Source organism: Camelina sativa, chromosome 16 (genome assembly GCF_000633955.1).
Source record: "Camelina sativa cultivar DH55 chromosome 16, Cs, whole genome shotgun sequence".
NCBI lineage: Eukaryota > Viridiplantae > Streptophyta > Magnoliopsida > Brassicales > Brassicaceae > Camelina > Camelina sativa.
The window spans coordinates 27,018,630-27,043,861 of NC_025700.1; the positions used below are offsets into that span (position 1 = coordinate 27,018,630).

The 25,232-nt window shown below is 36.5% G+C and overlaps 3 protein-coding genes, 1 long non-coding RNA gene and 3 pseudogenes across 7 annotated transcripts; 1 reads left to right on the top strand and 6 right to left on the bottom strand.

Annotated features, from left to right (window-relative positions):
- On the bottom strand, window positions 994-5,014 carry LOC104752747 (protein NSP-INTERACTING KINASE 3-like). 2 transcript variants are annotated; one of them, XM_010474958.2, is made up of 11 exons: window positions 4,203-5,014; window positions 3,668-3,797; window positions 3,488-3,559; window positions 3,262-3,405; window positions 3,094-3,165; window positions 2,933-2,992; window positions 2,741-2,838; window positions 2,512-2,649; window positions 2,096-2,437; window positions 1,614-2,005; window positions 994-1,524 (listed from the first exon to the last, which is right to left on the bottom strand). In XM_010474958.2, exons 1-11 carry the CDS (start codon window positions 4,312-4,314, stop codon window positions 1,183-1,185), a joined length of 1,902 nt encoding a protein of 633 aa, XP_010473260.1. In that variant the 5' UTR covers window positions 4,315-5,014; the 3' UTR covers window positions 994-1,182. The 2 variants fall into 2 exon arrangements, with proteins under 2 accessions (XP_010473260.1, XP_010473259.1); XM_010474957.2 differs by having other exon boundaries at window positions 2,512-2,658; window positions 4,203-5,012.
- LOC104754100 lies at window positions 6,320-7,841 on the bottom strand (annotated as a pseudogene).
- On the top strand, window positions 9,567-10,094 carry LOC104752748. Its single transcript, XR_762012.1, has 2 exons — window positions 9,567-9,643; window positions 9,847-10,094. It is a non-coding gene; the product is annotated as an uncharacterized LOC104752748 (long non-coding RNA).
- Window positions 10,413-13,287, bottom strand: LOC104752749 (ATP-citrate synthase alpha chain protein 2-like). Of its 2 annotated transcripts, none has more exons than XM_010474959.2 (13): window positions 13,177-13,287; window positions 12,782-12,895; window positions 12,494-12,670; window positions 12,236-12,397; window positions 12,063-12,143; window positions 11,937-11,988; window positions 11,710-11,824; window positions 11,509-11,590; window positions 11,340-11,435; window positions 11,147-11,248; window positions 10,924-11,040; window positions 10,714-10,830; window positions 10,413-10,632 (listed from the first exon to the last, which is right to left on the bottom strand). In XM_010474959.2, exons 2-13 carry the CDS (start codon window positions 12,878-12,880, stop codon window positions 10,561-10,563), a joined length of 1,272 nt encoding a protein of 423 aa, XP_010473261.1. In that variant the 5' UTR covers window positions 12,881-12,895; window positions 13,177-13,287; the 3' UTR covers window positions 10,413-10,560. The 2 variants fall into 2 exon arrangements, with proteins under 2 accessions (XP_010473261.1, XP_010473263.1); XM_010474961.2 differs by lacking the exon at window positions 13,177-13,287 and adding an exon at window positions 13,103-13,173.
- Window positions 14,923-17,356, bottom strand: LOC104754101 (annotated as a pseudogene).
- LOC104752750 lies at window positions 18,850-20,046 on the bottom strand (annotated as a pseudogene).
- LOC104752751 (DNA-directed RNA polymerases I and III subunit RPAC1) lies at window positions 21,843-24,531 on the bottom strand. 2 transcript variants are annotated; one of them, XM_010474963.2, is made up of 10 exons: window positions 24,412-24,531; window positions 24,148-24,288; window positions 23,620-23,790; window positions 23,400-23,529; window positions 23,229-23,309; window positions 22,945-23,132; window positions 22,749-22,844; window positions 22,540-22,630; window positions 22,290-22,406; window positions 21,910-22,187 (listed from the first exon to the last, which is right to left on the bottom strand). In XM_010474963.2, the coding sequence occupies exons 2-10, from the start codon at window positions 24,268-24,270 to the stop codon at window positions 22,087-22,089; spliced, it is 1,098 nt and encodes a 365-aa protein (XP_010473265.1). In that variant the 5' UTR covers window positions 24,271-24,288; window positions 24,412-24,531; the 3' UTR covers window positions 21,910-22,086. The 2 variants fall into 2 exon arrangements, with proteins under 2 accessions (XP_019093120.1, XP_010473265.1); XM_019237575.1 differs by lacking the exon at window positions 24,412-24,531 and having other exon boundaries at window positions 21,843-22,187; window positions 24,148-24,282.

The following is a 25,232-nucleotide window of genomic DNA, read 5'->3' on the forward strand; positions in this document are numbered from 1 at the left end:
ATAATGTTTTAGAATTTTCACCAAAATTAAGAAAATAATAAATAATGTATTATTGTTAATTACTTTTGTTTTCTATTTTTTTAATACTCATTTAGTTGTGTTTTTGTGACACTTGTCATTCAATTACATGCATACATTGAATTATGTATTGTAAAAATAAAAACATTAAATAGTTATTTAGTTTTGCAAATAAAAATACATTAAGGAAAATCATTTTGTGATACAAAAAAAATATTCTAAAATATCATCTATTAGAATAGAGAGGGAGTAGTAGTATAATTTTAATTACTATAATTAATTCCCTTAATAATTATCTAAGTGTAATAATTAGAAAGTTAATGTGGATCGTGGTAATGTACCAAAAAATAATACGTGCAGAGTGGCACCGACTATGTCTAAGCACACGTGTCATAAAAAGGAGTCACGAGACTTTGGACCGACATCATTCTCGTTAACTACGATTGCTTATAGCCGCGTGATCTTCTTAACGGTCTCATGTGTGTGTGGTCTGAATCTGTAAGTGCACGCCTTCTGTGATTCTGTCGTCACAGTGGAAATAGTCTCCACGTTTACGACTCTACTTGGTCCATATTTGTTCATGTAGTGGAGAGTACAAAAAGACCATCCTAATTCCTTTTTGTTCGGTGGTTTTGTCGTGTGTGTAAGTGTGAGGCAAAGTTGTGAGTATATTCTTGAATTAAACACTTTGACCGGATTTAATTCGATTCGCTTGGACCAGGTCCTCTTTTAACCGATATGATTCGATTTTGGAATATTAACATTGGTTATGGGATGAATGTCATTTATTTATTTTGGTTTACTCAGTTCAAGTTTCTAGGGTTTTGATTTTGGCAAAAATGAAGTTAGAATTTTTGTTCAATTTGATAATTTGGCTTCAATTTATCATTTTGTTTTAAGATTTACAGACAATTCGGTTCGATTTTTATTTACGAAATAAATTAGTTCAGCTTGAATTTTTATGCCCTTTCTAAATCCAAAAATTAAAGATTGATGTGTCAAGCTAATCAACATTTTCTATTGCATTTAATATATTTTTTTTTTACATAAAAGTTACACTCAACTCCACAGTTTATATCAACATTTATAAAAAGACAAAAAACAAAACAAAAACCCAAGAAAAGAAAAAAAATGAAAACAAGAAAAAGAGTGTTACATTAATCATCATCTAGGACCTGAGAGTTCAATGGCTTCTACTACAAGAGACGATTCCTGGATATAATCTGAGTAATACCTTACACGAGGAGATGAACTCATCATCCCCGGTGGCAACGGCGGTGGTTGCGACTCCCCAGTACCGTTCTGCGTCGCTTCCCATCTCTCAGCCAAGCCGTCGCCTTCAAGCATTTTCATTACTTCTGACATTTTTGGTCGATGAGATGGATTGAACTGAGTGCATAGAAGCGCGACCTGAACGATTTCTTCGAGCTCTACTCTATCAAACTTGTCATTAAGTTCTTTGTCTATTAGTTGCTTTAGTTTCCCTTCTTGATGCAGCTTCGTCACCTGCCATTTTTAAACAATCTCATTTCCTCAGACACATAAACCAAACCAGAATAGGAAGTGAATCAAGAAACATAGAAAAAGGGGCTTACCCAGTCAAGCATTACACCTTTCTGGTGTGAGGAACGGCCAAAGTCAAGAGCTTTCTGACCAGTAATGAGCTCAAGGAGAAGTATACCAAAGCCAAAGACATCGGTCTTCTCAGAAGACTGACCAGTAGATAAGTACTCCGGTGCAATGTGGCCTACAGTTCCACGAACTGCAGTTGTGACGTGTGAGTCCCTATGGTCAAGAAGCTTAGCTAACCCGAAATCACCAACAACTGCTTCAAAGTCCTCATCCAACAGAATGTTCGCCGCTTTCACATCTCGGTGTATAATCTTTGGGTCACATTGCTCATGTAGGTACACCAGTCCTCTAGCTGTCCCAACCGCTATCTTCTTCCTTCTTGACCAGTCTAATGCTGGCTCTCCCCGGATATTATCTAAACAAAAATTGCAGCAAGAATGAACTATTACAAACTTGCAAAAGAGATCAAAGAGACAAGCAAATTTGGTTTTGGAACCTGCATTACCTTTTAAGCGTGATGCGACGCTCCCATTTGGCATGTAAGGGTAGACTAATATTCTCTCCTGGTTGCTACTACAGAAACCGCGGAGCCTGAGGAGATTTCGATGAAGAGCCAAACTTATAGTCTCTACTTCTGTCTGAAACTGGACTTCTCCACCCGCGATGTTACAGTCTTTGAGACGTTTGACAGCTACCAACGATCCATCACTTAAATGGCCTTTGTACACAATCCCATATCCACCTCTTCCAAGAATGTTCTTCGAGTTGAAATGATTGGTCGCGGATCTAAGCTCTTTGAATGTATACCTCTTCAAGTGTCCTAAACTCACCTCTGGATCATATTGTTCTGCAAGAAGAAGAAACTGTTAGTTTTTCCCCGCACAAGATAAAGCAAAGCAGAGAAATTTTCAAGATACCAACCATTAACGTCAAAAAATATTTGCTTGTTACGCCGATATCTCCACCAAAGAAACATTCCACTTGTAAAGAAAACAAAAAATGCTGCACTGAAGCTTGCGGCGAATGCAAGAGCAACGTGATGGCTATTGGTATGAGTTCCTGATTCATCTAAAACAACCAAAGGATTAAGCGAAAAGGTCCCTTGACGCAGAAGAATAATAGGGATCCATGAGAAGCAGACGGCTAATACCTGATGGACCATCTTGTGGAAGTGTGAGAGGCTCAGGAAAGACAGCAGAACAGTTTGAAACAGCTTTTGGGCCACAGATTAACGCATTTCCAATTACCCTTTCGTCCAAGAAACAAAACAAATACGATGCTGAATCTTAGTTTCACTTCAATGGATATAGATAAGTTCGTGGAGAACTCTAGTAAAACTTACTTGAAAGTTCTGGCAGAAACTTTTGGTAACGAACCACTAAGATTGTTATATGAAATGTCACTGCACATTAAGAATCAATAACAAATAAGTTACTAAATCTTCTTCCAATGTATTTTATTTTGGACTGTGAACATTAGAAAAAGCAGAGTTTAGACACATACACTAGAGTGAGTCCCTCAATCTTGGATAGAGACTCAGGGCAAGTTCCTGTAAGACTGTTATTATTTAACCGCCTGAAAATGGAAGTGAACAAGAACGGAACAGTGAGACTTGAACTGGAATTTTTAATAAACAAAAGAATTATTGTGAAACCGTAAAGGAGCACTCACAAGTAATTCAAGTTCTTGAGTTCTCCAAGTGAGGCCGGTATCTCCCCGGTGAATGAATTGTTCGAAAGATCAAGTGTCTGAAGCTTCTCCAACCTCCCAATCGTTTCGGGAATTGGACCAGTGATTGCATTGTTTTGCAACAACCTACACCACAAAACCTTAAGCTCAACAAGAAGCAAAACTTAAGAACAAGAATCAAATCATAGCAGAGACTAAAATAACTTACACAGATTGTAGATGGGTGAGGTTTCCGATTCTAGGAGACAATGTACCAGACAAGCTTTGGCTAGGAAGTCCCCTGTTTAGTCAAGAAAACAAAACAAGTCTCAGATATCTCTCGGGTCTTTTTGTCTTGTGTAATAGAGAGAGAGAGAGAGAAGAGAAGAGAAGAGAAGAGAAGACTCACAACATAGAGACATAGCCATCAGTGCAACTAACCATTCTCCAACTACAAGGATCAACAGAATTCACATCCCAATTCTCAAGAACATTGTACGGATCATTCAATTCATTCTTCACAGCCACCAAAGCCGTCACTGCTCATTTCAGACAAACAAAAAAAAGAAAGAAACTTCAGAGACTGATAGAACAAATCTAACCTCAAAGCTCATATGAATTCTCTTATCCCTAAAGTTGCTTGTTTTTCGAAATTGAATTCTTATCCAAGAAAAAACCTACTAATCCTTATAAATGAACTATCTGCAGGACTGTTCCACAGAGAAAGAAGTAAAACTAGTGTTGCTATTGGGTACAGTTTGAGATATGAGTCTGGTGAGCATTTAAAGCTGTGACATTTATTATCCACTAAAGTAAACAAAAATAACCCAATCCACTCCACACACAAACAAACATTCACCAGAATTTTCGGAACAACTAAGAAAAAAGATGATAAATTCACAGAGAAAACTCCAATCTGAGATGTCTCAAAGAAGAAGACTAACCTTCATAGTTTACACCAGTAGGAGAAAGTGTAGCAGAAGAGACATCAAGGAACAATACCAAAACCAAAAACCCTAATCTCCAAATCACCAATCTTACACCATCCATGACCATATATCCCTCTACTTAAAGCAATCACCTTTGGCCAGGGAAAAAAAAAAAAAACACAAAGCTTCAGTAAACCCACCAACTCATCTTTCTCTCTCCCATATCTAAAAAAGCCTTAGCCTTTTTGTCTATTTTCAGACACAAAAACTACTTTGAGGCAATCTCACTCTTTTTTTCCAGTAATGGAACCTCTCTCTTGTTTTTGTCTCTCAATCCTAATCAAATGGAGTGAATAGAGAAAACCCAAATTGAAAAATGACGTCTTGCAAAACACTCAGCTTTAGGAGAGAGAGAATTTTCGAAAGAAGTATTAAGAGAATGAGTGCTAAACGAGCAGTGACAAGAGAGAGAGGGAGAGAGAGGGAGAGAGAGGAGAGAGAGAGAGAGGAGAGAGAGAGAGAGAGAGAAGTAATAAAGTAAGAAGAGAGAATTTTCCCGAGAAACCAAGCAAACAAAACCACCAAAGTGCTCTGAAAGTCTGAGAATTTTTTCCTAGAGATCTGAGAAACAAAGGAGCTATTGAGGAGTGATACAATGACTCTTGGTTTTATTTTAATCGTTTTTGTTACTTTTGTAGTAATTATTGAATAACTACTTATCTCTCTCTCTCTCTATAACATTCTTTCAAATGGTTTGTTTCTAATTTCCGCACCACTCTTACCAAATCATCTAATCTCATCTGCCTACTCTCCCACATTATTCTCACCACCACTAGTAGAAAAAAGAAAATAAAAAGGAATTAAAAAGAAAAAAAAAAGTAATCAAAAGGAAAGGGACCAAACAAGCATAAATCCAAAATGAAAATGCCAAAAAATCCACAAACACACACAGAAAGATACTGACAGAATAACAAGAAAAGAAGAGACACTCTGTTTTTCTACCTTTTTCTTTTTAATTATATCAAAAATTACTGTGAGGGAAATAAAATAGTACATTTTTAATATGTTTTCATGATTTTCAGTTTGAATTCTTTTTCATTGTTTTTGCATTCGGACAGGTATTTCAAGAAAACTCTTTTTGATATACAAAAATGTGATTAGATTGAAGAGATGGGTCAGAGAGAAAGATAAAAGAAAAAAACATAAGTAAGAACAAGGACCTTTGTCTCTCTCTCTCTCATCTTTTTTTTTTTTTTTGCTTTTTAGAAAAAGTTACAGAGGAAAAAAAAAGGTCCCTTTTGTTGGGCAGATCACGTTCATGGCTCTGTCTCCTATCTTTGTTGGCTTTTTCGGGCTTCAATTATTTTTTTTATCCCTTTTTGAGTTTTTTTTGGTTACAAAGAGAATTATCATTTCTAATATACACTTTTTAAAAAGATAACTTCACTTTACTTTACGAAAATATTAGCGTAGACGATATTGGTTTTATACGAGTTATATTTCACCAAGTTTTATGTTTTGCATATTTCACCAAGTATCATGTTTTGCCTACTCGGGATGGCTAATTTTGCTGGTAAGAAGAACTTGGGAGGACTAATTTTTGGGTAAGAACGTGGGATAGTAATAGATATTGCGATCTCCTTTCACCCGACTCGATGAAAAAAAAATATACCAGAGGCCAGAGCTATAAGTAAAAAAAATGGGCCATGCATGGTCAATAGATGAATGGGCTATGCTCAATAAAATTAAAAAATGGTCCAAAATTGATGAGCCATGTCTAAATCCGGATTTGTCAAAGACTATGATCAAAGGCCACTTCTACATCGAGTCTGAATCGGATGCATTTTTTTGTTTTCGAATTAACCGAATGTGTCTCATACTCACAACATTGGTATAACTCTAGATGAGCCAATCTGCATATTGGTATAACACATTACGTTCGAGTAAATTGTATTTCATGGTATATTAGAGCTTTACAATTCTTCAACAATACATGTGTAATCTCTTATCATATAAATAAAATAAATGCAGTAATTACGACCTCATAATATATCTTCTTCAGTAGAAGATTTAGTTAACATTCTTGTGGTAGAGAAACGTCAAGAAATGAGAGAAAAAAAGAGTTATAAAAGTCATGATGAAAAGCCTTCCGTAAGCTTCACACTCACATCCTCGACATGGTCTAGAAAAGTGTAAAGGAGGGAATAAAGCTTAAAAGCTTCCAATCCTTGTATTTCGACTCTTCTGATTGTGTTCCTCTCGGTATTGTAGTAGAAAACGTAGAAAGGCGTGGATTGATAGGCAAATGAAAACACAATTTCGTTTGTCCGAGTCACTCCAACAACGCGTAAAAGTGCGTCTTCCCCTCCAACAATATTATACATATGCGTCGACCACTCATGCTTTTCCGCATCTTCTAGAACCCACAACCAAATACGTGTACTTCCTCTATGGATATAATCACCACAGTTTTGTTGAGGCCCAAGTAAACCTAGTTTACCATTGTAGTTTATCAGAGGTTTACAATAATGTGATTCAGTGACAGGGTCTGTGTTTTTGACAAATCTGAACTTCTCCGACCTAAAATCAAAGAGAATGATTATGAAATCCCTTGAAGACTTCTTGAGCGCTGGATAATACATAATACCATCGATGCATACATGGTTATAATCATGGTAAACAGAATGGGGTATGCAACATTCGATTCTTCTCCATAATAGTTCTCCACCAGTTTCTAATGTCAGAAATTGATGCTCCTCGGAGCTTTTCATTCCATAGCTCTTCTTCCACGTCATGGACAATACCTTGTATTGTTTGTTTATAGGCTCATACCCTAAATCGCTTCTCATTCCAATCCTCTTCCTCGTCTTGAGTTTGGGTAAGGTCAAAGATTGTCCCGTGCTTGGGTTACATATCACCGAGACCTTATGCTCCTTTCTCATTACATCTGATCATCTCCAAGAAAGACCAAGCCTCTGACAGATCTACATCTTTTACATGAAGTTGCCGAATACGGAATTTTCATAAGATAACTGGCGGCTAAAACAGAGGAGTTGTTGTCATCAAGATTTTGAGGCTGGGGTGAGGAGAAGAAGAACACATGCTTGCCTTTTCGGCAAGCAAACAATAGCTTCGGGCAAGCCAAAGATCAACTCCGTGAAGTCAGGGAGGCACAGACTGGAAGCCCAGAGCTTCGATACGCAACGACATCTTGAAATAGATTTCGCCGGCAGTCTCGAACATATCTCGACAATTAGGTCAACTGGGATCCGTTCGTTACCATTGGTTGAGGTCTTGGCTCTCGTATTGCGTTCGGTGACGGCAACAAGATCCTCCTCCGAGACGTTTTGCTGCTCTGTTTTCCTGGCGGAGATCACTCTAGTTAAAACCCGAGATTGCTAATCACCGGCAACTCCGGCTCCACAGGGTCAGGGATACCAGATGACGACGCAATCTTTACAAGTGAAAACCCTAGAGTGCGTTGCAAAAATAATAATATTTTTGTTTGGTGAAAGCAAAAATAATAATATTGTAAAAAGACTTAATTGTAAGTTAAAATTATTAAATGAACCATGCAATTTTGTAAAATTTGTTGTTTGTATTAGAACTATAAGATATTTTATGAAAATTATCGTAAAGAGTAACAATCACCATAAACACTTACGAGGTGTATTCAAAACATCATTTTGGAGGATTTGTGATTTTTTAAAAAATCTACTATTATTCAATTAGTGATTTTAAAATCACATCTCAAATCCAGTTTTATTGAATATGGAATTTGTTAAAAAGTCATTCAAAATCACTCACAATCCACTGTTATTCAATCAACAATTTGCAAAAATCATAACAAATCTACTGTTATTCAAAACCAAATTCTATTTTTTTTATAGAAAAACATAATAGAGATTGTGAGAGACTTTGGGTACATTTTTGTAAGGGAAATCCTATTTAAAAAATCCCACCTTCCAAAGTGTGTTTTTGAAGGATTGGTTTAAAAAAAAAAAATTACGATTTTGCAATAAAAACAAATTTTGGGTTTTATCTCTATTATCTCAACCTCTGTTCTATTAGCCTCTCTCGTTTACGGAAGTCTTTGTGAACCTAAAAGCTAAGATAATATTATTCAACACAATAATATTAGGAGACGATGTGTATATTGCCCAGACAAGTATTATTGTGTTGGAGACGATGTGTATATTACAGTGAATGAATCATAAAAGCAAAGATAATATTAAAAGCTAAGTTCTCTTTTATGATTCATTCACGATGTGTAATGCGGTTTTTGTAATGCTCATTTGGAGACGTGTGATCATTTGTTATTTTCATGTGAATATGTTTCGTTTGTCTGGGCTGCTCTTGCTATAGACCTTCTCAAGCGGAGCTACACAATGGATCGAGCTGTTTACGGAAGTGTATTATGATTCATTCAGGGTAAGTTCCTTTGTTCTTGAAATCTTTGAGTTATGATATATTGTTTTATACGTATTTTATTGTTTTAATCTTTGTGTTATGTTTTATGAACATCTCTCGTTTCTGGACTTGAGAATCTCTTAAAACTCCAGTTATAAGTCTCACCAAATCTTATCAAATCTTATCAAATCACAAACTATTTTTTTTTCAAAAATAGAAAATAATAATAAATCCACCAAACTACCTTAAAAACTCATTGTAAATCTCTTAAAATCTTGAATATCATAAATCATCCAAAATCCTATTTTGAATACACCCCCCCTTATTGATATTTTTATTACTCATAATTACATATTATGACAAAGTGATCCTAGGTGAGAATATCAATTGAATGATTATAATAACTGCAATTTTCCGTTAAAATAATTTTTAAATTAAAATAAATTTCATCTTGAAAATTTATCTACCAATAATTATTATAAAAATACACAACTTCTTAAAATAAAAGATTAAATAGTTAAATCCTAAAAACACATATTTTATGAAAGTTCCTATAAATAAACGTAATTGTAAGCTACATAATTAAAGTTGATTAAATTTCTATATTACTGTTTAATCTTTTCTAAAATCTTTAGTTAAATTATAGAATAATATTGGATATTGAATATTAAAATTCATATTATTTAGATTCAGCATGAAAGATAAAATTTGTATTAGTGAACAATGATTTGTTAGTTATCTTGTTAGTTATCTAAAAAGAGACATATATATATATATATATACATTTAAAAAAACAGAAACATTTAGATAGACATTTTAATATACAAATTTAGTATCCAATCATATTTATAATATTGGATACTAAATTTGTTAATTTAAAAACAAACAAAATCTAAAAATCATAAAGGTCTAGAAGTTTGACTCTGTGTATATATAGGCATGTCCCAAAAAATAAAACTAAAACCATTCAAACAAAATGGCTTTGTCAAAGTTTCAACTTGCAGCCCTTCTGTTCATCACATATTCTCTCCTATTTACTTCTCAGGGTAAACATCTTATTCATTTTTGTTCTCTCTCTTGTTTTTGCTTGGTTCTTTATTAAATCTCATTTTCACTTGAAAGTGTTGTGCACATAATTAATAAACATATGATTTTATTTTTCTAACAACAAGTCACCCACATACAAATTGTAGAACAATATAGTACACTACTAATGATCACTTTGTGTTTTGGGTGTGGAAATTGATAGTGTTAAAGGCAGACGACATCAGACCTGGAGTATGTAATTTTAGAGGTTCATGCCATATTGACGACGACTGTAGGAAACGATGTGGACCGCCTAAGTTCCCAGATGATACTACGGGTATGTGCATGGGCAATCCTCTTGGTACCGGAGATCTCTGTTGTTGTAGTTTTGGTACTTAAAATATTAATATCATCATTGTAACTAATATCATCATCATTATAATAAAGTGGAGTACAATATCATTTCTACAATTTAGCAGCACCGCAAGATTCTCTCTCGTACCATCTGAAATTCTAAACTTATTTATTATATTTATTTTTGATTTTCGATTTTTTGTTGGACCCCATCTCACAAATGGTTATGTTTGTGGAGAGGAAAACAGAAAACTCAATGGTAGAATTAGCACAAGACCAAAAACTGATTAACCAAACATAATGTAACTCTCTCTCTAGACCTTTACACTCATAAGTCACACCTAATCGACCAACTCCCAAGTCCTATCAACGTGAAATACATTTCTCCTTGTTCTTTTTCAAAGTCAAGAAGATGATACTAATTACTAAAGTCAATAAGAAAATGCTTGTTTATTATTAATGAATATAGTAAGAAACATATAATTAGAGAGAGGTGAAACATCATAATCCGAAACACAAGTCTCAAACTCAATAATATACGCTAAGAGTATTATAAAAGTAACTGATAAAGAGTGAACAAGGCTTATGCAGCCGCGGTGATGTACTGGATTGCCTCCTTGCAGATACCTGTCATTGTTGCTTCAGGACCATACACCTTGAAAATCAAACAGACATGTAACAAGAGTTAGAAACGGGTTTAAATGTGTTTGAGTTTTATTCATTGTGTTGTATATACCTCGATGGGGACACCAATTTCATCTCCAAGTGATCTCATTTTAGCAAGTCCCTTTTGGTAGTTTGGTCCTCCTCTCCTCACAAATATATGCATCCTTGCTGCTTTCAGCTTTGCTTCCTGTAAAAGGTTAAAGAAAAAGCTCATCTATACTTTATAGTCTAGGGGCAATAAATGATGGCTTGTGGATGATTATACTCTCTTCTTGCTTACCTTTTCCTTGAGAGCTCGGATTATGCCATTGAAAGTAGCAGCAACGTCGGTGAAGTTAGCAATTCCACCTCCAATTACCAGAGCTCTGCTTTTTCCATCTGGATTCGCTGTAGCACACTGAAGAATTGGGAAACATCATAGTATTTTATAGTCAGAAGTGTCATTATGTTGGGTTGGTTTGGTATGTTTTAATGTGGAAGGAAAAAACAAAAAAGCATCTTACATCGATGACGACTCTCGCATACTGCAAAACCTCGTCTTCTTTGGGTGCTCCACTGTATTCAGCATAATTTCCAAGCTCAGATGCATACCCGAGATCTCCAACCTGGATATAACATATTAGCACACAATTTAGACATTAGAGGCTATGCAGGAGATTCTCAGTGTTGATTAAGCCTGTACAAAAAAAAACATACGGTATCGGCATAGATGACACTTGCACCTCCTCCAGCTACCATAGTCCAAATCCTTCCCTCGGGATTCAGAACAGTGAACTTCAAAGATGCACTTGTCTGCATAAAGGACAGGGTGATAAGTCATAGAGAAACTTGTGTTTCCAAGTTCTACACAGATTGGTAATGATACCTTCTCATCTAGACCGTGGATGAAGCTCTCTGTTGAACTCATCACTCTTCCAAATGGCATAGGGAATTCAATGTCGCCCCACCTGTAAAAAATGTGTGAGGTTAAGCGTATTGCTTAAATACAGCAGCAGGAAGGCTTATCATTGCCTTCTTGAAGCTCTTGGCTTCGAACAGTTGAAAAAGGTGGAAGAGTCAAACTTACTTCTTAAAGTTTTTGAAAGCAGCGGTGTCATCAAGCTCACCCCTCATATCCAGAGGATAAGGCTTTCCTTCAACCAATGTGAAAGGATTCATCTCCAAGAATGTGAAATCAAGATCTACAGCACAAGATAAAAAAGAAGAGAATAAAAAAGCTTCAGTTACTGAATCAGAGTTCATCACTGTAAATCTGCTTTGACTTGTGTGTAGAATCAGTCACATTTGGCATACCTTCGAATAGGGTAAAAATAACTTGAATAAAATCTTCAAGTTCCCCTTTGATCTGTACGTGGGAAATTAGTAAACCGAAATTGCAAGAAGTTTGTTCAATACAAAGTTTCAGTTCTCTTTAAGTACCTCTAGAGGAAGGGTTGCAACAAGAGGTGCACAAATCTCAGATGTCAGGGAAGCACCCGTGGGTATAGATATGGTCTTGACCTATATAGAAAGTGAACTCAATTTGTTTAGCTTTACGGTATGAGAAAAAAATGACACTAGGAGGATATAAATGAAAAAGCCTTGAAAAATACCTTGTCCCAGTTCTCCTCGATATCAATTCCTCCGCACTCTGAGAAGCTGATGCTGCAGCCAAGTCTATCAGAGACAATATTAAGATAGAACTCTTCATTGTGTGGAACAAATGGTTCAACAATGAATGTTGTAATGGGTCCTTTGCATCCACTCATCTCTACCTGTAGACAAAAGCTAAAACTGTTCAAACCACAGGGAAGGAAACAACAACCAAGCTAAGGAAATGGTCTTTGGGATCATTCCAACAAAAAGGTTACCTCTTTGCCCAAACGTTCATTCACAAAAGTTGCAACGTCAGCGAAATCCAAATTCAAGGCAACCAAACCACTTTTGCCACGCTTCCCAAACAACATATCAGGTTTGACCACAAGCTTCTCGGATGAGAGCCAAGGTTCCCTCTCTACCAACCCATTCAGATCAGTCTCTTGGTTAATCTAAAACACACAAGATTATATGATTACAAGCGTTAACACAACAGAACTGATTCATGTCGGAGAAACCAATGTACTGAAGTAAAGACAAAGTTTTGTGAAATGGATCTAAACCTGAACGGATCTGATAGGCAAATCTTGACCAGAGAGCCTCTTGAAGTGTTCTTTCACCAGTCTCTTTGAGTCGTACTCTCTGATCTTCTTGCGAGCCATGTTTCAACAACGAAACTAAACCCAAAAAAAAAAAATTAACAGATCCGGGTACAGTGAACAAACACACAAAATCGGAATCAGATCGTTAAAACTATTCAATTAGAGTCTAATGACGATTTGAAACACTAATGAACATCATATAAAACACACAATGGCACACGAGAAGAGACGGAGACAGGAGTATCAACACGAATTTAGTCTACGATTCGAGATGAAACAGACCTACGGAGACGGATCAGAGGAGGAGGAGGAAGAAGAAGAAGAAGATATCGTTGAAAATGGCGGATCTTACTTACCGTTGAGAGAAGAAGAAGGACGGAAGGAGAGAGGTAGCTACAGCTTTTGGTAGTTAGCGAACAAAATCGATACCTCTTCACTTCTTGTTAAGGATCGGTTTTATATTTAAACAATAATCTTTTTTAATTGAAACAGTATTATTTTAATCTATCCAATTACAGCTTTGAAAATTTTGTCCAATTATATAACCACAAACATGTCAATCTGAGTCATGAGTCATACATACTATATGCTAATTCTATTTTGTTTTTTTTGTTTTTTTTTTTTCTAAATTTATATCACATACACTACAAATTTTGGTTTTGTACAAGTAATAAATACAAATGGTATTATTCTATAAAATTAGTTGTAAAACCTTTGGAGTTACTCTTCCATCATAAAGGAGGGTGTTCGTTTGCCCATAAAAGCTACAGCCTACACCTAACGTGTAAGCAAACGTTTCAACTCCCAACCATTTTGATTTTTTTTTCTTTCATTTTTTATATTCCAATATATTTGTATCAATTCGTGTTAGGTAGTGCACCCTAGGGAAGGTCATATCCATTGGATGGAAGGTTTGAGATTACATCCAACTCCAAGATGATAGTAGTATACTTGTTAGATTATCTCCCAAAACATAGTACCGACACGATTGGAAAGCTGGATTTTCACAATTGGTCACCCATATAGAATGTTAGCATGTCCAAAAATCAAAGTGTGTTTGTTAGATTGGCTTACCGTCTTTACTTGCCGAACCTATACTTTGATACAACCCTCATTGTTACCATTAGATCGATGCAGCATTCTTCAGTTGATACAATAAAGAAGCATATTGCAAAAGATGAGACTACTCAGCAAAAGATTTATGATTCAAAAAAAATGCAAGAGAGAAACATTTGGCATCTATAACTATAACCAAGTTGGAAAGAACTTATGAACCTCTCGGGAAATTGAGGCACCAAAAGAGAGCTTGGCACACATACCACTGATCTATTGCCGATATTTCTGTAATCGTATAAGGGATTCATGTTTGTCAAGTAAAGTACAAAGAGCCTCCTTTTAATTGTTTGATTACCAAACCTGTAGAGGAAAAGCTATATTTCCAATAAGTATAACTACCTTCCTCAGAAACGCCTGGGGTGTTTGACAACATAGTAAAGTGATAAAGTTTCACCAACTCAACTTTGGTTTCTAGTTTCTACATTCCTGCAAAGAAAACGATCAAGAACACAGAGAAGAGAATCATCGTAAGATCTGTCATACATACAGGGAACTCTAGGCAAATAAAGAAACAATTAAGAAGCAGAGGCGAGTAGAGAAGACACGAATACAACATACAACCAGTGCCTCGTATGATTATTAGCAAATCAGTGGCTGAATGAAGTGTAGGTTATATTGGCCTTGAGGTTGAACTTCTAGAATCTTTGAACAACTCAATTCCATTTGGTACCATTTCAATTCCTTCATCAAAATTACAAGAAAATTAAACGACAGAAAGATATATTTGCTGATGGAGATCATGAAGCACATACCACTGACAAGTCTCTTACCGGATGAATAAGACCCATCCAATGAGCAAGAATTTCATCTTTAATTAATAACAGATGTCTTGTTTACTATAAACACTTTTTTCAATAGGCACTTAAGAAACTAAAGGAAGCTGCAATAAAGGAAAGATGCAAGTCAGAAAACATCTTTATGTAATTATTATTAAGTCTCAAAACATCATAGGACAAATAATAAACAGTAAGCATCTCTTACACAAATTAGTAAATGAGCCGTGCTTTCTTAACTGGAGAGCTGAATAATGGGGAAAGAGTATCAGACATAGACCTGGCTTTCTTAACAGGAAGGATGAATTGGGACAGAAGAGTGTCTGACAGAGACTGTGATTTGTTAACCAGAGCTGGAGGAGACAGAGCGCAGCAAGAAACAGTTCGCTTAACGCGAAGCATTTCTCTGTAGCTATTTTCGTTTCCATGCTCACTTTCCAATTCATGCCACTTCTGCCACACTTGAGGGTCTGCAAACTGTGATGCATACTTGTAGACTGCACGAGCTCGATCGATTTCTCCCATGCTTTTCTCCAGCTCTGCAAATCTGATGCACATCATCTTCACATCATTCTCTTGAAGATAAGATGATTCTATGGCTTCTTGGAATATCTCCCTTGTTTTGGGAACACCAAACCTCTCTGCTGCACTAGCTATGTATATCTCATACAATTCAAGCTTCTTCTTATCCGCAACTTTTCTTGTGGCTTCTTTGTAAACTCCCATGGCCCTCTTCGCCAGACCATAATCTTCTTCAAATTTTGCGTACTCAAGGTACAATTGAGCAGCATCAGATGAACTTACCATCAAAACAGCATTCTCAAACAACTCTCTCACCCGCTCCACCTTTGTCTTACCATGTCGCTTTACAAACTTTTTGAGGTACGTTACCCATATATCTTTGACATGAGGATACTTAAACATCTTCACACCATCTTCACACCTCTTTCATACACCTTGAACGACTCTTCAAAGTAGTTTTTTCCCTCGAGAAGCTGAGCATAGTTCAATATAATCTGAGGTGTGGCTATCTTTAATTCCAATATCCTCTCGTACACTAATCTCGTGGATTCCAGTGTCCCTACACTTTCTTCTAAATCAACGTAAAGTGACCACAACCTCAGGGACTTATGTAGCTTTAGCTGGACTGGTTCTGGTTCGTTCCCACTGGCAGCACTTTGCTTCTGACTTCTACCGATGGTACAGCTGTAGCACGCCTCATCAGCTCTAAAGCTCCTTTGAAATTCTTATGACTCAACTCCATCTCGGCCCACTCACACCACACACAAGCCAAATGATCCACGGTTTTGTAGTTAACTTGGACAGCCTTGTCAAGAACCACTCTTGCATTAACCAAATCATTGTGTGATTCATACAACTTGGCAAAATCAACCCACAACGTGTAAGGAAACTTGCCTACTGCTTTCATAGGATCCACAGTCCTCACAGCTTCTGTATAAGTCAGTATCTGCTTCTCTGCATCTCCCTTAAACAACTTAACTCTACGATGCCATTGTTCAACGTTGTGTGGGTTTTGCCTCAAGAGAACACTGTTTGCAAGAGCGGGTCTTCTGTTCATCAGTTCCTCCAAACGAGCCAATCGCAGATCAACATCATTACCATCGTTCAACCAATACCCACGCAAGAGTTTCCTCTGCATCTCTTCAACAGACAGAGAAGTATTAACACGGACATCTTCCTCCTCCTCCTCCTCCTCCTCCTCTACCTCGGTTTCATCTTCTTCCATCCTATTGGCAACACAACTCTCCTCAAACTTCGAGTAAGCGTCAAATATAACACTAAAGTCTCTCACTGTAACCACTTTCATCATTCCTTCCTCATAGATATCCCGCGCCTTCTCAAACAGATTCTTTCTAATGTAGTACTCCGCAAGGTAAGTCCAGAGCATCCCTACTTCATCAGTGAACTTTGCAATGCCTCCCCTGATGATAGCCTCCACATCAAGACCAGAAACGTCATTAGCATGGTTAGCAACAACCTCAAGCAGATCCTTCCAAAGACTGTAAACGCTCTTGCCTTTACTAGACTGAAATTGAAACTCGCCGTTCAATACAGAGGCTAAACACTCTGAAGACTCTTGCCAACGACCAAACTTGATGAGAAAGTCAATAAAATCCTCAACGTAACTAGGATCATACCTAAGATACCTTCGATAAACCCTAACCGAAGTCTCCACAGGAACACCTTCCAGACTCGCAAATTGGAGATAAGATTCCCAGATTCTACCATGTTGTGTGACGGGAAGAGCAGAGAGAGCCCGATCGAAAGTTTTACGTGTCTTAGTAATCAATCTCTGAGAAACTAGGGTTTCAAGATACAAGAGCCAGATCTTAGGCATGTTATGCATCGTAACGAGAGCTCTTTCGAAAGTATTGTTCAGGATCTCGTACTGTTGTTGAGTAACACACTTATCGCTAACGAGATCGAGACGTTCGCGGAGATACGCGTACCAAAGCTTGTAGCTACCGGGAAGAGATTTAAGAGCTCGCTCGTAGATCACGGCTCGGTCCTTGAAAGAAGACTCGGATTTCGAAATCAGATATCTCCACCATGGTTTTAGGGTTTTGGGGTTTCGTAGTATAGTTTCCTCGTGTAAGAGGTCTTCGTCAGAAGAAGAGAACACCATTATCACAAAATCTCAAAAACCTAAATCGAATAACGAAAAAACACACACACAGAGATGTTGAGAGAGAAATAGATATGTGACTGATATATATAGATAAATAGACCAATCAAAATCAATATCGGTAATTTTCCTAATAGATAATTATTTCCTTTTTTTGACATATATACATTACCAATTTTCCTTTTACCATTACCATTTCTCAATGTAATTCATTCTATACATTACAAATTCGTTTCAACTCATTACTCATCTGACATCTTAAGAGGTATATTCAATAACATGTTTGAAACAATATTTGTTTGAAATACCAAATCATATATTATTTAATTATGAATTTTAACAATAATTGTTTCATTAAAAATACACAAAGTTTAAATTCCATTGTTTTAAGCGGGATTCAATAGCCATTTTATAACAAATCATTAAGAATTCTCAAATTCATAAAATTCACTAAAACTCAGATTATATAAAATATAAGGTTGATTACATCTTTCAGATTTTTTTCTATAAATTTCACAAATTTTGTGGGAGATATTCTTAAACGTTTCCAATTTCATGACTTTTATAAATTTATAAAACGATACCCAAGATTTTGAAATTTTGGATATAAGAGCCTTTTCATTAGACATACTAAACAAAGTGTCTTTAATTAAAAATAAAATATTATTATTGTAAAACAATTTCCTTGAAAAATGTGAGACAATAGATCTAAAGAAAAAACGCTCTCCCTTCTCATTAAACACAAACTCACCACCAATTTAGGTTAACCAGCTCTAGTGATTCTATCAGCACAGGAGTTGGGTTTTATCTTTTTATTTAGCTTTGTTTCTCCCTTTCATGGTATATCCCTCTCTTTTTTCTACTAACGGCATCAGATATAGTTTTCCAGATCTAGATTTTTAAAGCTTAAATCTTCCCACCTTTAGGTTAGTGGCTTGGTTCTTGTGTTATAGTCACAAGCATTTTCATATCTGGCCAGCTTCCATGGCAGATGCAGTCTTCAATTGTTTCTTCACTGCGTCAGATGAAGAAATCTCACCACCGTAGATCTAGATCTCCTTCCTTTTCTCCTAAAGAGTCTTTAGGTTTTGAAATTATCTCACCGTCTCCGTAGTTCCACGCCAGAGCAACAAAAAGAGGTCACACGACACTTTATTCCGGGTCAAGTATTGCGGTTAGAAGATTCTTGTATTAGCATCTGTTTGTGTGGTTTTTCTTGTCTCAAATCTGTTTTAAGTTTTGATTTTTCAAAGATTTAAGTTTTAATTGTCTATTTTTGGGTCTCTAAATTCTGATAGGGTTTCAAATACAAGAATTATTTTTCTTCTCTCAAATCTTATGTTTTAAGTTTTTTCCCATAATCTCCAGGAGTATTTTGTGGTCGCAGGCTTATCAAATATTTGTTCAGTTCGATCGAAACTGCATAAACATTTAAATAAGAAAATAAAGGTTCTTTGGTCACGAAAACAATTCGTTTATTTATTCGAACCAGTATACATTTGGACAAAACAGAAACGAGATTTATTCTTGCTAATAATAACTTAACACATATGACTAAATGAGTCATTGCCCTAAACACAACCCGGTCATAATTAGTCATGTTCAAGCAAACCAGAGCCCTTATAAATTTCTCATGCATCAGTGCATCGATTCTTGCTGCCATATCCGGAGTCAGGTAGTCCTGCCAATCTCCGACCTTTCCCTTCCTGAAATACGCGCTATTAGACCAACGAACCTGAGGAACGTCCTCTCTAATTTTTTCCCCGTCGTTGACTTCAAGATTCTTCAATGTCTCGAAACTGGACATATTCACAATTTTCACAACAACTCCTTTCTTCACTTCCTCAGCTGCGAATCCATAGCCCATAAACTGAGCCAATCTCTTCACATACGGCAAAGGATTAGATTTCATTGCCTCATACTTGAGGAACAAAATATGTTTTGGGTTCTCTTGGTAAGCTTTCCAATACCCCAATACATGGTCTAGATAATGACCATACACAGAAGCACCTCGACAGAACATATCAAAAGACTCCTCAAGAGTAGTGAGAGGGCCATAGTCTAACCTTTGCTTTTGCAAGAAAGTCCACATGGAGATGAAAGTGTCCTTTGGGTCTCTCCAGATGTAAACCATCTTACAACCCGCTTTGGCTACGGATTTTGGTAGTAACCCGTACGGGATATGAGTCGCAAACAGAGTGTTTCCTTTGTCTTTGAGAGCTTTAACTTTAGGAAACAATGAGAATTCGATCTCAATGAAAGGAAAAAGCTCATGAGGGTTACGTTTAAGGAGAGGGTTGGAGGAATCGTCGAAGCGAGATCGATTGACAATGGCGAAAGTTAGAGCCTTGAGCCAGGTGGTACCTGTCTTTGGGTAGCTACAAATGAAGAAGTCAATGGATCGGGCTTGGAAGAACTCTTGCGCATAAAGGCAACCTTCCAGATGAGGCTGTGACATCCAGTGACCACCGTACTCGATCAACTGAGCTTTTGGAAACCAGCCTTTGGTGTGAGGAAACGTGGCGATTATCTCTTGGTAACGTTTCTGATTCTTCTCGAACTCTGTTGACTCTTTCTTGGTCTCGTCGTGGTGGCTCGGTAGGTTCATTTGTGATTCCATTAGAGATAGATAAAAGAGGATTTGAGGAACTTGTGTTGTGTTCTGTGAAGATAAGTGTTAGTTAGTTGTGTGTCCGGAAACAGCTCGGTTTGGTTTTTAGTAGTGCATGTAATGAATTTTACCCGCGTGTTGATATGTCGTATCAGAAACCATCCTCAAATGCCACACCTGTCCTTCATAATCTCTCAGCCATTAGATCTTAGGGAATCTTCAATCCCAAGACATGGGATATATTCTTATATCCAGAGATTGGGTAACTAACCTATGTAATTTATTATATTAAACTTGAAAAATAACCGGTTTGTACATAATGCAACAACACTATCAGAAATATATTTCCCGTTGAATTGAACTCCGGCGATCGATTAAGTGATCAATACAATTGTAGTCTGTGCATGAACGAATATGATAGACTTATTGTGAGTTATTTGAGACTTAATTGGGGACTCTGACCAATTATGTGCCATGCAAAGTAATATTCTTCTTTTGTATTCTTAATTAGTGTATCTCTAGAGGTCCCTCTACTCTAGAATTGACCGTGTCTTCATTTGTAAACATTCATGGTCATGCCCCAGCTGTTTCTTACTTTTTCTAGTGAATGACAATGATAAAACTTTTTCTATTGTTAAGATTGAATTGCCAATCATAGGAAACTTATAGTTCTCTCTTGTCCAATCTCGTCAGAGTAAAGTCAAGCAAATTCCAAGTTCTTCAGTGCATTGGTCATATATTTGGGATAACAAAATAGAAATTTTGCATGAAAGTTTGAAGTTGCATAAACAAATTTATTATTAAATGAAAAAAAAAGGAATAGAGAGCTCAGACAGGCTGTATCTAATCTGATAAATCAGAAGAATGCGAAGGACCCAACCATCGCTAAAGACAATTCATCACAGCTCATAGCATCAGTCGGATATCGAACCCTGGTCTATAACGTAGTAGAGACAAATTACACCAGTAGACCACTGATGATTTTTGTTTATTTACCATTCTTTCTTAAATATAATATAACGTAAAATATTCCAAAATTTCAACACTCAAAGCGGTTCAGTTTAATATAAGCTTTTGAATGCTTCCCTTGTTATATACAATCTTGTGTATTTTGGTCTTTTAACTTGTAAAACGAATTTGAATCCCTCACCTGAAACCGAAAAGCAAGCTGTTGTTGGGCATGAAGTAAGATTTCTTCTTCTCCCTGGATATCTATACGCCAAACTCGAAGTGTCTTATCGCCCAGCTTCATCCCGTTTACAATGATGTCACATGAAATATATGTTACTGAAGGATCTTCGTAAACACAGAACGTACATCCCTTTGAATTTCCAGTTTCCGTGTCTTTGACCAAGGTGAAACCTCTTAGGGGCGGCCCAAAGCTCCCTGATATCTGCCTCTGTCAATAAATAAGGAAACCCACCCACAAATATGCGTTCAGGAACCTCAAGCCCACCACAAGACCCCTGTAAAGCTTTACGTTGAACTGCACCCTCTTGGATTGTTGTACGTCTAGCTGCAAGTGTCATAAAGCCCATCTTAAGACCGTCGAAGCACAAACAATATCTGTTACCGAAGGATCTTGGTAAACACATAACACATATCCCTTTGAGTCTCCAGTTTGCCTGTCTTTGACCAAGTTGAAACCTCTTAGTGGCCCAAAACACTCCATAAGCTCCCTGATCTGTGTCCCCGTGAAGTCATGGGGAAACCCGCCCACAAATATGCTGTCAGCGCCGTCTGATGCCATTGCGTTTAATAGCCTATGTTCTTACCTAATCCTATCTATCCGCTTCTTGGCTAAATTGGAAAACCTAGTTTAGATTTTTCTTCCTCTCTTTCTATTTATACGCAAACGAGCCGACAAAGAACGAAAACATCAAACCGACGTAGGATTTAAAGTGGTTCAGTAACCGGTTGTAAACCAAACTAAACCGAAAAAGATTTCCAAATTGGTTCAGCTTAGGAAGGCTATTGATATCCAAATTGAACCACAAACTATGTAATAAATAAAAATGTCAGAGTTGTATTTTTTTTGGTAATATTACTACTAGTAAGGAAGGAGAAACATGAGATAGACAGACAACTCAAAAATTGAATTATAAAACCACCCGGAAACTCAAAGTTCTTTGAGTACAGTTTCACATTTAGCTTCCAATATCTTCACAGCTTCAGTGAAGAGAACGTCTGGAGGAAGTGATCCGGTGGACTCGATGTTAACTGAGAGAAAGAAAAAAAAAAGATAATAAGAACTCAGTTACCGTTTTTTTCATATCATGAATCGGACAGCTAAAGGAATGGTTTTATTCTTTCTCCTCTTACATATAAAATGATTCTTGACACTGCCTAGATCCACAAGTTCTATCAAATCATCGTCTCTTATGCATTCCTTAGACATCGTGCACTTACGTGGCTGTGCTACAATTGCCCTTTTCTTACCTGTATTCAACAAGTCAGTATGAAATATAAAAAAAACTTACAAATTCCAAGTTCTATAATAGGTTTCATCAGATTTTGGTGTTAACAAGTGAGAAGAATTGAAGGGAACTTGGGAAGGTTTATTAAACTTCACCTTTGCCCATGTCTTCAATGTCGAAAACTTTTGGGCAGATTTTTACAAGTCGTTCAGCAAGCTCATCCTCAACTTCCCCAAGTAGATCCACCTAAGATAATATAAACATAAGCATTTAAACAAAAAAAAAGGAATAGGATGAGGCAAAAATAAAGGAAAGAGCTATATTTCCCCACAAAGTATGATAGATTTAGGTATAAACTTGTCACCTTCGGATGCATTCTATACCAAGCTGTCGCTACAGGGGACCACTTTGCATGTGTTTTACCAATGCCCTTAACCGCATGAGCTTCGAGCTCGATTTCCTAGAAATAGAGATAAAAAGAAGACGCATCTGTTTCATCTCTCATTGCAAATATAGCCCGCTTAGTTGGTGTATAGAAAGAGAAGGTATAGAAACACTACCTGACCAGGGGCAAGTTTTGCTATTAAGATTTGAAGGTCGCTCGGAGTGATAGGATTATTAGCAAATTCGGGTAAGGAATCTTGACTGCAACTAAATGAAGTGTAAGTTTTTGGCTTTGACGTTGAACCTCCAGATTCTTTCAATAACTCACTTCCATTTGGTAACCATTTCAAATCGCTGGTTAAGACTACAAGAAGATAGAAAGACATCTTTCATGAGAGATTGAGCTGATAATAAAACAAGGAATGCATCTATCTGATGCTAACTAAAGAACAGATATTACCTTGTTGACGTGTTTTATTTTTGGCACATTTGACATGGAGTTTGAACACAATGGTGTTCTTTTCATTCGGCTGATCATTTTCTATCACACAGAGATATAAAGAATCAAGCTAACAAGAAGAAATATTTGCTTATGGAGATGGATCACACGCCACTGAATATATATTCTTACCGGATAAATATTCAAAGAGCCTTGGATCTGCAGCAATTGGAATAAGACCCATCCTGTGAGCAAGAACTTCATCTATAATAACCGATGTGTTGTTTGCTATTAATACTTTTTCAATAGCCATTGTAGGAAGCTGCAGTAAAGAAAGAAAGAAACACTTCAACCACACAAAAATTACAACAATCAGGGATTGGTCAGAGGTTGTGTGAAGAGTGTAACAGACCTCAGCTATAAGGATCCTTCGGAATGCATTGGCAAAAGCTGCATCGATACCAATCATATCAAACTCCATATCTCTCTCTGTGAGACTAATCACATCAACTTTGAAATTCTCATAGAAGTTTCCTAGTTTGACACTCTCTCCCATAGAAGGAACATAGCTGGCATTCGCAGTCTACAGAAAACACAAAGACACAAGATAAAGGACTTGAATTTTAAAACCATCATCTGGATTTTGACAAAAAAGACTAAACCCATGGGAGTAAGTAATCTTGTAAAACTCTAAGACCAAACTCACAAATTCACGGCTTTTCACATGAAAAAAGAAGAACTTTTTAGTTATTACTATGAATCATGAGCACAGCAACGACAAAACTCTTAAGATATAAACTCACAAAGTCACGGCTTTTCACAGGAAAAAGATGAACCATTGAGAAAAGCAACAAACTTTGCTAACTAGATGAGCTCAGAACCAACGTTAAAGAGCATAAGAGACTTGTTAATTTTGATCCAGAGAAGAGTTCGTTCTTACAAGAGGATTGCTTTTAGAGACGACGCGAGTTTGTTGCAGATGGGGAGGAAGTCCGGTAGGGACGTCGGGGAGATCGTTAATGTTGAAATTCTTGGCGAATCGCTTTTCTTCTTTAGTCGCCATCCTTGTTCGTGTCTAGGTCTACAGCAGAAGAACTAGGGTTTATCAGCTTTCAAATTGAAACAGAGAAGCTTAAGGGTTTACAAAGGAGGCTACAGGGAATGAGAAAAGCAGTAGTTTTTGGGTTGAAGGAAGAAGCTTTACCTGTGGCTGAGAGATTGAGCGATTTTGGGAGAGAGAGAGTAGGCGGCGGCGAGGGGATGACAACAAACGGCGAAGGGTTTTGAAAAAAGCCGCTGTTTTTATTACAATCCCCTTCTTGGCTTCTTCGGTTTGGTTCGAATGTTGGGAAACCTCATACCAAACAATTTAATTTTAGAAAAAAATTCATTAAAAGTTTAAAACACACCCAACTTATTTATCTATTTTCACCAAAATACAAGCATTTTTTAAAAAAAATGTATTTATTAAATTTTCAAGGGAGATTCTCAAAAGTTAAAAATAGCATCAAAATAAGTTTTTTGTGTTCCAAATGTAGCAAAACATCTCTAAAATTCTAAAATAGCACTATATTTCAAAATTCATCTTTCAAAATTAAATTCTAAATTCCAAATACTAAACTCTACCCCTCAAAACTATACCCTAAATGTGAAATTGTGAACCCAAACCTAAAAAAAAAATTCTAAAATGAATTTTAAACATTTTTATGTGTTAAATAGTGCTAATTTTGGAAATTTATAGAATGTGTGTTATAATTGTCCATAAAACTTGTTTTAGTGTTATTTTAGGGTATTTCTCAACTAAAGTATTTTATGACATCATGACCTCTAAATTTGTGTTCTTGGATAAGAGACTCTTAAGAGGCATAATTAGATGGTGTATTAAATCTAGCATTTTAAGTAATTTTTGTGTGAAATTTACAAATTAATCTATGTTATTCAATCATTGATATTAAAAAGAGTCTATGAATTCTAGTTTTATAATTCAAAATCTACTTCAAAAAATCTGATGTCATCGAAAACATT

Excerpts from the sequence above, each read along its gene's own strand:
- LOC104752747 (XM_010474957.2), bottom strand. The coding sequence starts at position 4,314 with ATGGTCATGGATGGTGTAAGATTGGTGATTTGGAGATTAGGGTTTTTG. Across the intron at positions 3,798-4,202 it reads TACTGGTGTAAACTATGAAG|TGACGGCTTTGGTGGCTGTG; the intron begins GTTAGTCTTCTT and ends TGAAATGAGCAG. Across the intron at positions 1,525-1,613 it reads AAGGTGTAATGCTTGACTGG|GTGACGAAGCTGCATCAAGA; the intron begins GTAAGCCCCTTT and ends TAAAAATGGCAG.
- LOC104752749 (XM_010474959.2), bottom strand. The coding sequence starts at position 12,880 with ATGGCTCGCAAGAAGATCAGAGAGTACGACTCAAAGAGACTGGTGAAA. Across the intron at positions 11,436-11,508 it reads TCCACGGTCTAGATGAGAAG|ACAAGTGCATCTTTGAAGTT; the intron begins GTATCATTACCA and ends TCCTTTATGCAG. Across the intron at positions 10,831-10,923 it reads TCCGAGCTCTCAAGGAAAAG|GAAGCAAAGCTGAAAGCAGC; the intron begins GTAAGCAAGAAG and ends AACCTTTTACAG.
- LOC104752751 (XM_019237575.1), bottom strand. The coding sequence starts at position 24,270 with ATGGCGACTAAAGAAGAAAAGCGATTCGCCAAGAATTTCAACATTAAC. Across the intron at positions 23,133-23,228 it reads AAATAAAACACGTCAACAAG|TCTTAACCAGCGATTTGAAA; the intron begins GTAATATCTGTT and ends ATCTTCTTGTAG. Across the intron at positions 22,188-22,289 it reads TGTCAAGAATCATTTTATAT|TTAACATCGAGTCCACCGGA; the intron begins GTAAGAGGAGAA and ends TCTTTCTCTCAG.